We start from the raw sequence: 12931 nt of genomic DNA on the forward strand, positions 1-12931 counted from the left end.
CATGCACAACATATGTTGGGGAAGGGTTAAAGAATAGATCAATTTTCAATTACAGAAATCCCCTCTACTTTTTCTCCATTCATGTATTTTTTAAGCATAAATAATATTTTTTATCTCAATTAGTTCAGATTATTATTATTATTATTATTTATTATTATAGCGCCATTTATTCCATGGCGCTTTACAAGAAAAAAAGGTATACATGAAAAAAGTACAACAATTATGAACATTACAAAACAGACTGGTACAGGAGGAGAGAGGACCCTGCCCATGAGGGCTCACAGTCTACAGGGGATGAGTGAGGGTAGAGTAGGTGAGGACCCTGCCCGCGAGGGCTCACAGTCTACAGGGGATGAGTGAGGGTAGAGTAGGTGAGGACCCTGCCCGCGAGGGCTCACCGTCTAAAGGGAATGGGTGATGGTACAATAGGTGAGGACAGAGCTGATTGTGCAGTGGTATACTGGTCTGAGGGTTATTGTAGGTTGTAGGCTTGTTGAAAGAGGTGGGTCTTCAGGTTCCTCTTGAAGCTTTCCATGATAGGAGAGAGTCTGATATGCTGGGATAGAGCATTCCAGAGTATGGGAGAGGCATGGGAGAACTGTTGTGTGCGATTATGGGAAGAGGAGATAAGAGAGAAGTAGAGAACGAGATCTTGTGAGGATCTGAGGTTGCATGCAGGACGGTATCGGGAGACTAGTCCCAGATATTTGGAGGAGACAGGTGCAAATGGCTTTGTATGTCATGGTTAATGTTTTGAACTGGAGTCTTTGGGCAATAGAGAGCATTTGCTTTTCTTATTTTATTTACTATTAGATTTTAATATTTGATCTACATATAGTTGTAGGATTAGTGAAACAACCTGGAGTATCACATCACATTTGCTTTATAGAGCTATGTACTTGCTATGCTATAGTTTCACAATGCAAACTTCAGGAGAACAAACCTTCCATCTGTACAGTACCAGCCAATGCCAATTGCCTTATACTCTTTATTTACCTTTATTTTCGTATAAAGCATGATCGTATACCATCATTGTGCAGGTGTATTTTACGTTTCACCTAAATTTTAAAAGTGCTTGAACAAACTATAAAACATTGTTCCTATCTCATAGATAAATGATGGTAATGAGTTTTAGCTCTATCGCTTACCAGTTGTTTATTCTACAGCCCACAGCTGCAAGCAGCCAGAATCTCCATTACATTCAAATGTTGTTGGAATAGATCTTCCGTCACTTGGTTATACATTAATTTACACTTGCCAGCCGGGATATCTTCTCTCGGGAGGGACTGAGCACAGAATTTGCCAGCCAGATAACACGTGGAGCGGAAAAGTTCCAGTTTGCACAGGTAATGTAATATAATATTACTTGTCTTGAAACATTTGAATTATTTGTACTTGGCAGGAAAATGAAATGCAAGACTTTTGTTTTTTTAATGGCTTTATTCATCTGATCACTCTCTATGTGAAAGAAATGGAAATTTGCTGAGTTTTAATAAAACATTTATTTAAAAGAAATATCAGTATTATACTGTTCTGTAGTTATATTTTTGTGTCAAGTATTTAAAAATTGGGATTTACATTAAAATGTTATATATTGTTTCTTTTAGATTTTTAAATTTAAAATTAATAAACACAAGTTATTATTATTATTTTTATTTAGCTGAAATGTTTTTTATGAAATTTGTTTTTCATGTAATTTGGACTTTAGTCCCTGTTTCCCCGAAACTAGGACATTGTCTTATATTTTCTTTTTGCCCCGAAAAAAGCACTAGATCTTATTTTCATGGGAGGGCTTATTCTTGGGGAACCATGGTTGGGGGAAAGTTCACCCCCCCAAAAAATACAGATCACCCTTCCCAGGATTGTCATACTTACCAGACTCCAGGGCGTTTGCGTTGCTCCCCAGTCCTCCTGTGATCTCCAGTGGGCGCTCCCAGCAGGTATGCTGCATGCCGTCCTCCCCTCCTTCTGGTCAACACTCAGACATCAGATCCCATACACACACTCATACTTATACATACACTCATGCACACACTCATACTTATACACACAGTCATACACACACTCATGATATCGCACATACAACCGCGCGCGCACACACTCACCACATCCAGTGATACCACTTGCTTCCACACAGCAGGGGACTCTCTGCTCTCTTGTCTCTATGATGCGTTCCACCGCTAGGTCCTCCATGTGGTCCACTCGCAAGTCCTGACACTCCACTTCATAGCGTCCAAGGTCCTTATGGTGCCCAGAAGCAATCAATATTGCTGGATGTAGTGAGTGTGTATCTGATGTGTGATTGTGTGTGCGATCTCATGTGTCGGTGTGTGTATGTGTAATCTAATTTGTGTGGGTGTGCTTTCCGCCTCAGGTCCTTGATGCATTTCACTGTTCCCGGTCGGTGTCTGGTGAGTAAGATCGCAGTGTCTTTTCTCTTCTGTCTTCTCTCTTTTGGGGGTCTCCGCAGTCTATAATGAAATGTCCTGCAGTATTCTTAATCTCTTTAGCCCCTTCACCCCCGGCCACTAAAACACCCTAATGACCGGGCCATTTTTTGCAATTCTGACCAGTGTCACTTTGACAGGTTATAACTCTGGAACGCTTCAACGGATCCTGGCGATTCTGACATTGTTTTTTCGTGACATATTGTACTACATGTCAGTTGTAAATTTAGGCCGATACTTTTTGCGTTTATTTGTGAAAATTTAGGAAATTGTGCGCAAAATTTTGAAAATTTCGCAATTTTCAAACTTTGAAAATTTATGCCCATAAATCTGAGAGATATGTCACACAAAATAGTTACGAAATAACCTTTCCCACTTGTCTACTTTACATCAGCGCAATTTTCGAAAGAAATTTTTCTTTCGTTAGGAATAGAGATGAGCGAACCGGTCGTGGTTCGGCTCGAGGTCGGTTCGCTGAACGGAGCTCCCGTTCGAGTTCGGTTCGACGAACCGAACTCAAACTGCATAGGAAACAATGGCAGGCATTCACAAACACATAAAAACACCTAGAATACACCCTCAAAGGTGTCCAAAAGGTGACAAACAACTCACAACACAAACACATGGGAAAGTGACGAGGACGTATACTCATGTGAAAACAAAACAGCTGGACAAGGAAAAAGAGGAGGAGACACAGATATATGAGTATATGCAAGGAAACATCGATACCATTACTGTGCAACTTGAGCCCTGCTCATTTTAGGCTTCCAATCTGGATAAATTGCCTGAGCTTGCCACGTACGCCTTGGGGATCTTGTCGTGTCTTGCAGCCAGCGTTCTCTCGGAACCTGTCCTCAGTGCTGCTGGGGGTCTGCTGGCAGATAAGCACACATGTCTGTCCACTGACAATGTGGACATGGCTCTAAGAGGACTTTTCTTCCCCTGGGTCAGCCAGGGGACGGGAAAGGAACGCGTATTTTTGAGAGTGCTTCATGCAAAGCATCTTTTTCATTTTGAAAAGGGGGGTCAACTGATGCCAGTCAAGTGGGATGTGTGTGGCCCAATTAGTGTAAACGAGGGAGACTGTGGTTGGAGTCCCCTCGCTGTGTTTCTAAAAGAACCAAGATGAACAAGTCATGGCTCTCAGAGGACTTTTCTTCCCCTGGGTCAGCCAGGGGAAGGGAAAGGCACACGTATTTTTGAGAGTGCTTCATGCAAAGCATCTTTTTCTTTTTCAAAAGGGGGGGTCAACTGATGCCAGTCAAGTGGGGTGTGTGTGGCCCAATTAGTGGCAACGAGGGAGACTGTGGTTGGAGTCCCCTCGCTGTGTTTCTAAAAGAACCAAGATGAAAAAGTCATGGCTCTCAGAGGACTTTTCTTCCCCTGGGTCAGCCAGGGGACGGGAAAGGCACGCGTATTTTTGAGAGTGCTTCATGCAAAGCATCTTTTTCTTTTTCAAAAGGGGGGGTCAACTGATGCCAGTCAAGTGGGGTGTGTGTGGCCCAATTAGTGGCAACGAGGGAGACTGTGGTTGGAGTCCCCTCGCTGTGTTTCTAAAAGAACCAAGATGAACAAGTCATGGCTCTCAGAGGACTTTTGTTCCCCTGGGTCAGCCAGGGGATGGGAAAGGCACGCGTATTTTTGAGAGTATTTCATGCAAAGTATCTTTTTCTTTTTCAAAAGGGGGGTCAACTGATGCCAGTCAAGTGGGGTGTGTATGGCCCAATTAGTGTAAACGAGGGAGACTGTGGTTGGAGTCCCCTCGCTGTGTTTCTAAAAGAACCAAGATGAACAAGTCATGGCTCTCAGAGGACTTTTCTTCCCATGGGTCAGCCAGGGGATGGGAAAGGCAAGCGTATTTTTGAGAGTGCTTCATGCAAAGCATCTTTTTCTTTTTCAAAAGGGGGGTCAACTGATGCCAGTCAAGTGGGGTGTGTGTGGCCCAATTAGTGGCAACGAGAGAGACTGTGGTTGGAGTCCCCTCGCTGTGTTTCTAAAAGAACCAAGATGAACAAGTCATGGCTCTCAGAGGACTTTTCTTCCCCTGGGTCAGCCAGGGGATGGGAAAGGCACGCGTATTTTTGAGAGTGCTTCATGCAAAGCATCTTTTTCATTTTGAAAAGGGGGATCAACTGATGCCAGTCAAGTGGGGTGTGTGTGGCCCAATTAGTGTAAACGAGGGAGACATCATCTGCAACTTGTTGGCAACAGAAAGGCTGCCTTTACACCCTTTTGAGACCGAGGATTTTTGAGACCTTATGCCCATTGCAGTGCCCCAAGAGCCGATGGCCAGTCGTCACTCCTTCTCCAAGAAAGGCGTGCCCGCGCTACCACAGTAGGTCGCACACAACCTCACTGATTCCTTGAGAAACTCTGTGTGTGACAGGGTGCATTTCACCACAGATACTTGGACCAGTAAGCATGGACAGGGGAGTTACATGTTGCTGACTGGGCACTGGGTAACTATGGTGAGAGATGGAGAAGAGTTTGCTGTACAAGTCTTGCCGTCCCCACGACTTGTGTGTCAATCCTTCCTCTGTATGTACAAGTTCCTCCACTGCTTCTGCCTCCTCAACCTCGTGTGGGTCCTCCACCTCGGCCCAAACCCTGTGTGGTCAGTCCACCCTTCCTTGTAACTGCGCCCAAGGAATCCCACACACCTCCTTACTATGCTGGCAGCAGAGCTCAAGGCCATCAGGTGGTCAAATGTTTACTTTGAAATGTAGGGGAAATGTGAGACACCGCTGAGGAATTGAGGACGGTTAGCTCTGGAGAGTGAGACCGAGTTTCATCAATGGTTGTCTCCACTCAACCAGCAGCCAGGGAAGGTCGGGTGCGACAATGATGCAAACCAGTCTGCGACCCTTCTTCAGGGCAATGTGGCACACGTGCCTTGTATGGCTCACGTGTTGAACATGGTTGTCCAGCAATTTTTAAAACACTATCCCGGCCTACATGGCCTTCTGCACAGGGCACGGTGTAACGCCTGCCTGGATCGACACACTCAGATGGGCTGTAAAGGATAGGCTAGAGGCAAGCCACTCACTAAGCTGGACACCCAGAACCCTGAAACCCTTTAACCCCTATACAGTGATTTGGAATTACACAGGGCCCAATTTGATCAATACCTGTGGAAGGCTACACTTCCAGAGAATAGTAGTCATGCAGGGTCAAAAACATTAATTGAGGAAGAGGAACAGAATGGGATGGCCAGGACTTAATCAGAAAACAAGCAGAGGTGAAATGCGGATCGGCCAACGAGGTACATAAACAGCAAGCAGGAAAAGTAGTCAGGTAACAAGCACACAAACTCATAAAACTGAACTGGGGGTAACAGTAACAAGAAGTTCATAGCTTTGTCTGGCAGTGGTCTGCAGACAAGAGGGGCCTAAAAAAGGGTGTGGGGTCTTCCCATTGGTTGTAGCTGAATGATGGTACTTCATCTGTGAGATACCCACCACCTACATTCAGCCTGTGGTTCTGTATCTGTCAAGGTAACGCAACCCAGTGGGTGACCATAACCTGCGTCCACCTGCGCCGCAGGCATCGACTCCTTTCCCATCATCAGCACTATGCACCAAAGGAACACGTTGTCACCTGGCGACCGGAGTACAAATTGATTGAGTGGACTACGTTGGTGACTTAACAGCCGTGTGCGGCAATGATGCACACCTGTCTGCGGCCCTTCGTCAGGGCAATGTGACACACGTGCCTTGTATGGCTCACGTGTTGAATCTGATTCTCCAGCAATTTTTAAAATACCATCCCGGCCTACATGGCCTTGTGCAGCGGGCACGCTCGCTATGTGCTCACTTCCATCGTGCGCACACAGCAGCTCAACAACTTTCATCGCTCCTGAAGTCTTAGGGTCTGGCGGTTAAACGCTGGAAATGCGATGTTCCGACACGCAGGAATTGGAATCTGCACATGTTGCAGCGTCTGTGGCAGCACCGCCGAACCCTGCTGCAATACGTTATGACATATAGCCTGGGATAACTTGATCCAGAGGTGGTGCAGATCACGCTGCTGGAGTGGTGTCAGATCAAGGACCTATGCACCCTTCTACACAGTTTACAAAAGTCGACGAAGATGTTTAGCACTAGCGATGCCATTCTCAGCGTGACAATTCTGCTCATCTACAAGATGGAGCACACTGTAAGCATTATTCGGAGTCAGGTGTTGGTCCAAGAGGAAGGGGAGGAAGTACAGGAGGAGTCATATGCAGAAGGGATAATAAGATGTACAAGGTCCATACGTTGAGCGGCACCTAGGCGGCAGTCATGGTGGGGGATAGGGATTAACAAGGGCGCATAGTATCAGCAAAAATTGTTGAGGAAGGTGCAGGAGCCCATGAAGAAATGGAGGACGAACTTGCGATGGGCATGGAAGACTCAGCAGATGAGCGAGAGCTTGCTCACATTTCGGTTGTGCGAGGTTGGGGGGAGAGGGCAGAGGAAGGAGGCACGATTCTCACCTCTCTGCCACCAACAAACCAAGGACTTTGTCCTCCTGGATGCACAAGACACATGAGCGCCTTCTTGCTGCACTACCTACAACATGACCCTCGGATTGTACGAATTCGAAGTAATGCTAACTACTGGGTTGCCACACTGTTAGATCCCCGGTACAAGACAAAATTTGGCGAAATAATTCCTGCCATAGAAATGGACGCACGTATACAGGACTATCTGCAGAAGGTGATACGGATTCTTAGATTTGCTTTTCCAGTAAACACCAGTGCTGAACAGAGTGAATCTCAGCGCTTTGTCATGGATAGGAGGAAATGGTCTTTTACTTGTCCACATCTGAGGGACCGAGGGCTGGCTGCTGTGCTGAGATGGCATTGAGTACGGTGTCCCTGCAGAGTTGCACTTTTGGTCATATACCAAATGAGTTGAAAAAGGACAAATGCTGGTGGAAAGGGGAACAGGTGTGTTGGAAAGGGGAAAAAAGTTTTTGTCCGTGGGTTTGTTGGTTAAGCAAAAGTAACATTTGATGAAGAAACACCATCTGTTACGGTGGAACTGGCAGATTTGGATAAGGTGGTATATACTATGTTACCGCTATATAACGAAAATTAATAAGAAAAGAAAGAGAAAGGTATATATCCCCATCAGCAGTCAGTGTCCACCGTGCTCCCAGATGGAAAAGGAGAGGTTGGCAACTGGAAGGTTAGGTGGAGGATACAGATCTGTGTGGCTATGAAACTAATAGTAGCCTGAACCGAGTTAGACGCCACTCGGATCTGGAGACTGGGAGCCCTGTTAGCGTCACAGGATCCACATGCCCACACAGCCCAGGAACTCCCTGTTAACATCACAGGGGCCATTGAGTACGCTGACCGTGTGCATTGGGGCCACACCTGTGGACAGCAGGTGCATCAGCAGCAGCAGGCCTGTTAATGCTACTGGGCTGCACAAGCAGGACTTGTAGGACAGGAGCTGGTCTTAACCGTTCTGCGTTACCAACTGTGGTGGCGGCCTGCATCGACGCCCTATCCCTGCCTACCTCTGGCCTAAAGCCGCAATGGGTTCAACACATGGAGGTGTGCTCTTTCAGAGCATAATAGAAGACTGCGCACCTCCTTGTTGGCTCCAGCCCGTTTTATAACCTGGGTCCGCCCCAAACCAGGGTGGACCACAATGCACCTCCTGGAGACAAAAGCAGAGTGACACGTCATGAGTGGCATAACTAGCGTCCTATTTGGAACCGCAACTTCAATAATGACCTCATGGCTGCCACGACACAAACACCTCACCAGTCATCGTCTGACCATCAATAATGAGGTGACAAGTCATAGGGGCGGGCCTCTGCAAGCCATTTGGGAGTGGCCTGGCCACATCGTCAGGACACCTGATGCCCTGTGGTCTATATGGGCCCCTCCCACATCAGGGGCAGGGCCAAAGAGTTCATTACCGGACCTAGTCTCTGATGCAGTAAGTGCTTGAGCATGGTCAGTTGCATGAAATAGAGTCTCTGAAAAAAGACTATCAGCTTTAGCATGGTGTCTCGGCACAAAACAGGACTTAGACCCGGCACGGAATGCAAGTACCTGTGCAAAGAGGCTTTTCACACTAAGTGTGGGAGCATGCGCTGTATCCCGAAATGAAGACTTAGCGTCAGGAATGGCACAGTCAGGCTGAGCATACTCACTAGGCGAAACACTGTAGTTAGGCTGCAGCTGGGGTAAATCGGCACACGCATGCGCACTAGCTGCCTCTCCACACTTACAGGTGGAGGAGAAATTGCTCTTCGGGTGTGGACTTGGAGATGCTGTCTATGAATAGAAGGAAAAGCTAAAGAAAGCCTCACTTTCTATCCCTCCGAATTATGAAATGCAGCAATGAATTCCCTGAGTTTGCTATAACATTAGCGTAGCAAAATGTGCATGAGGGTGTCATGCAGAGGTGCTAGAAATAGCTTGGCACCAGTGGGACACTAATGGAATACAAGATCCAGTTCTATGATGCCACAAAATGGCAGTATTTTTTGCTATCAATATAGCTTATTAAAAACAGAGCAGGAGGGTGTCCTGCACAGGTGCTGCAAATATCTTTGCACTAGTGGGACTATACAGAAGTCCAATAGCCACGTTTAGGATGCCACTAAGTTCACTCAGTGTTTGCTAGTATAATGGCTTAGTTATAATGAGTTTGAGTGTGCAATGCAGGCAGACGTGCTGCAAATATCTTTGCACTAGTGGGACTATACAGAAGTCCAATAGCCACGTTTAGGATGCCAGTAAGTGCTCTAAGTGCACTCAGTGTTTGCTAGTATAATGGCTTAGTAACAATGAGTTTGAGTGTGCAATGCAGGCAGACGTGCTGCAAATATCTTTGAAATAGTGGGACTATACAGAAGTCCAATAGCCACGTTTAGGATGCCACTAAGTTTCCTCAGTGTTTGCTAGTATAATGGCTTAGTAACAATGAGTTTGAGTGTGCAATGCAGGCAGACGTGCTGCAAATATCTTTGCACTAGTGGGACTATACAGAAGTCCAATAGCCACGTTTAGGATGCCACTAAGTGCACTCAGTGTTTGCTAGTATAATGGCTTAGTAACAATGAGTTTGAGTGTGCAATGCAGGCAGACGTGCTGCAAATATCTGTGCACTACTGGGACTATACAGAAGTCCAATAGCCACGTTTAGGATGCCACTAAGTTCACTCAGTGTTTGCTAGTATAATGGCTTAGTTATAATGAGTTTGAGTGTGCAATTCAGGCAGACGTGCTGCAAATATCTTTGCACTAGTGGGACTATACAGAAGTCCAATAGCCACGTTTAGGATGCCACTAAGTGCACTCAGTGTTTGCTAGTATAATGGCTTAGTTATAATGAGTTTGAATGTGCAATGCAGGCAGACGTGCTGCAAATATCTTTGCACTAGTGGGACTATACAGAAGTCCAATAGCCACGTTTAGGATGCCACTAAGTGCACTCAGTGTTTGCTAGTATAATGGCTTAGTAACAATGAGTTTGAGTGTGCAATGCAGGCAGACGTGCTGCAAATATCTGTGCACTACTGGGACTATACAGAAGTCCAATAGCCACGTTTAGGATGCCACTAAGTTCACTCAGTGTTTGCTAGTATAATAGCTTAGTTATAATGAGTTTGAGTGTGCATTGCAGGCAGACGTGCTGCAAATATCTTTGCACTAGTGGGACTATGCAGAAGTCCAATAGCTACGTTTAGGATGCCACTAAGTTCACTCAGTGTTTGCTAGTACAATGGCTTAGTTATAATGAGTTGGAGTGTGCAATGCAGGCAGACGTGCTGCAAATATCTTTGCACTAGTGGGACTATACAGAAGTCCAATAGCCACGTTTAGGAAGCCACTAAGTTCACTCAGTGTTTGCTAGTATAATGGCTTAGTAACAATGAGTTGGAGTGTGCAAAGGGCAGGAGGGTACAGTGGCAGGGTTGTGGGTCTCTGGGTAGAGGAAAGGAAGCCTGCCTTTCTATCCCTCCTAATGGGGAAATGCAGCGAGGAAATCCCTGACCTTAGCTACACAGACACTGTCATCTTGTGTAGCTGTTAAACTCTGTTTTCAGGACCTGTCACCTATGGCTCTGACTCTGCCGGTACGAGCCCTTAAAAGGACTGATAGAAAGTGCTATCCCTAAGCTGTCCAGCGCTGTGTATGGAGCGTACACAGCAGTATCGGCGATAGGAGCTGCACCAGTGATGTCTGACACCAAGGACGCAGAAGGCAGATAATGGCGTGCTGGAGGAAAATGTCCGGTTTTATAATGCAGTGACATTGGACATGGACATCCTATCACACATGCCGTTGCTTCTCTGGCTCAAAGTCCACTTAGCTGTGCGTGTGTCTGGGATTGGCTGACATGCTGGCCCGCCCCACTACACGCGCGCGCTTAGGGAAGGAAGACAAGGGGAAAAAAAAAAAATGGCGATCGCCATTATCCAAACAGCAGTGATCTGAATGCGCTGTTCCTGCACACTATACACTGAAATGTCATAATAGTGTGAGTCACAGAGTGACTTACACTATTACAGCGGAAAGCCAGCTAGGAATTAGCTGTTTTTTTTGCTGCTAGAACCGTTCTCGAACGTATCTAGAACTATCGAGCTTTTGCAAAAAAGCTCGAGTTCTAGTTCAATCTAGAACAGCCCCCAAAATCACTCGAGCCGCGAACTGGAGAACCACGAACCACGAACCGCGCTCAACTCTAGTTAGGAAGTTAGAAGGTGTCAAAGTTCATCAGCAATTTCTAATTTTTCCAACAAAATTTACAAAATAATTTTTTTAAGGACCACATCCCATTTGAAGTGACTTTGAGAGGCTGAGGTGACAGAATATACCCAAAAGTGACCCCATTCTAAAAACTGCACCCCTCACACTGCTCAAAACCACATCCAAGAAGTTTATTAACCCTTTAGGTGCTTCACAGGAACCAAAGCAATGTGGAAGGAAAAAATGAAAATTTTACTTTTTAACACAAAAATGTTACTTTAGCCATAACATTTTCATTTTCACAAGGGAGAAAAGAGAAAGTGCACCCTACAATTTATTGTGCATTTTCTCCTGAGTACGCTGATACCCCATATGGGGTAAAAATCAATTGTTTGGGTGCACGGCAGAGGTCAAAAGGGAAGGAGCGCCATTTGAATTTTTGAACGCAAAATTAGCTGCACTCATTAGCGGATGCCATGTCAGGTTTGAAGACCCCCTGAGGTGCCTAAACAATGGAGCTCCCCCACAAGTGACCCCATTTTGGAAACTAGAGCCCTCAAATAATTTTTCTAGATGTTTGGTGAGCACTTTGAACACCTGGGGGCTTCGCAGAAGTTTATAACGTTTAGCCATGAAAAGAAAAAAAACATTTTTTACCACAAAACTGTTGCTTCAACTAGGTAGCTTTTTTTTCACAAGGGTATCGGGAAAAATGCAACATAAAATGTATTGTCCATTTTCTCCTGAGTACGCAGATACCTCATATGTGGTGGAAATCAAATGTTTGGGCACACGGCAGAGCTTGAAAGGGAAAGAGCGCCATTTGAATTTTTAAACGCAAAATTAGCTGCACTCATTAGCAGACGCCATGTCAGGTTTGAAGACCCCCTGAGGTGCCTAAACAATGGAGCTCCCCACAAGTGACCCCATTTTGGAAACTAGAGGCCTCAAATAATTTTTCTAGATGTTTGGTGAGCACTTTGAACACCTGGGGGCTTCACAGAAGTTTATAAAGTTGAGCTGTGAAAAGAATTTTTTTATTTTTACCACAAAACTGTTGCTTCAACTAAATAGCTTTTTTTTCCACAAGGGTATCAGGAAAAAATACACCATGAAATTTATAGTGCATTTTTTCCTGAGTACGACGATACCTCATATGTGGTGGAAAGTAATTGTTTGGGCGCATGGCGGGGCTCAGAATAGAAGGAGTACCATTTGACAGCAAAATTTGTTTGAATCATTAGCGGATACCATGTCATGTTTGGAGACCCCCTGAGGTGCCTAAACAATGGAGCTCCCCCACACGTGACCCCATTTTGGAAACTAGACCCCTCAAGGAGTTTATCTAGATGTTTAGTGAGCCCCAAGGGGCTCCACAGAAGTTGATAATGTTGAGCCATGAATACAATTTTCTTTTGTTTTACCACAGAACTGTTACTTGAACCAGGTAGCTTTTTTTCACAAGGGTATCAGGACAAAAAAGCACCATAAAACGTATTGTGCAATTTCTCCTGAGTACGCAGATACCTCACATGTGGTGGAAAGTAATTGTTGGGTGCATGGCGTGGCTCAGAAGAGAAGGGCACCATTTGGCAGCAAAATTGGTTGGAATCATTAGCGGACGCCATGTCACGTTTTTAAATCCCCCCTATGGTGCCTAAACAGTGGAGCTCCCCCACAAATTACCCCATTTTGGAACTAGACCCCTCAAGGAATTTATCTAGATGTTTAGTGAGCCCCTTGTACCCCCAGGGGCTCCACTGAAAGTTGATAACATTGAACCGT

The 12931-nt window shown here is 45.5% G+C and overlaps 1 protein-coding gene across 7 annotated transcripts in view; it reads left to right on the forward strand.

Moving 5' to 3' along the window:
• The window catches only part of CSMD3 (CUB and Sushi multiple domains 3), a 2007504-nt gene that overhangs the window by 1952721 nt on the left and 41852 nt on the right, over positions 1 to 12931 (forward strand). For all 7 annotated transcript variants that reach the window (XM_075352941.1, XM_075352934.1, XM_075352935.1 and 4 more), the window contains one exon: positions 1167 to 1346. In XM_075352941.1, coding sequence (XP_075209056.1) covers positions 1167 to 1346 — 180 coding nt within the window. The remainder of the gene's footprint in view (positions 1 to 1166; positions 1347 to 12931) is intronic.

This window comes from Anomaloglossus baeobatrachus, chromosome 6 (assembly GCF_048569485.1).
Source record: "Anomaloglossus baeobatrachus isolate aAnoBae1 chromosome 6, aAnoBae1.hap1, whole genome shotgun sequence".
NCBI classification, from domain to species: domain Eukaryota; kingdom Metazoa; phylum Chordata; class Amphibia; order Anura; family Aromobatidae; genus Anomaloglossus; species Anomaloglossus baeobatrachus.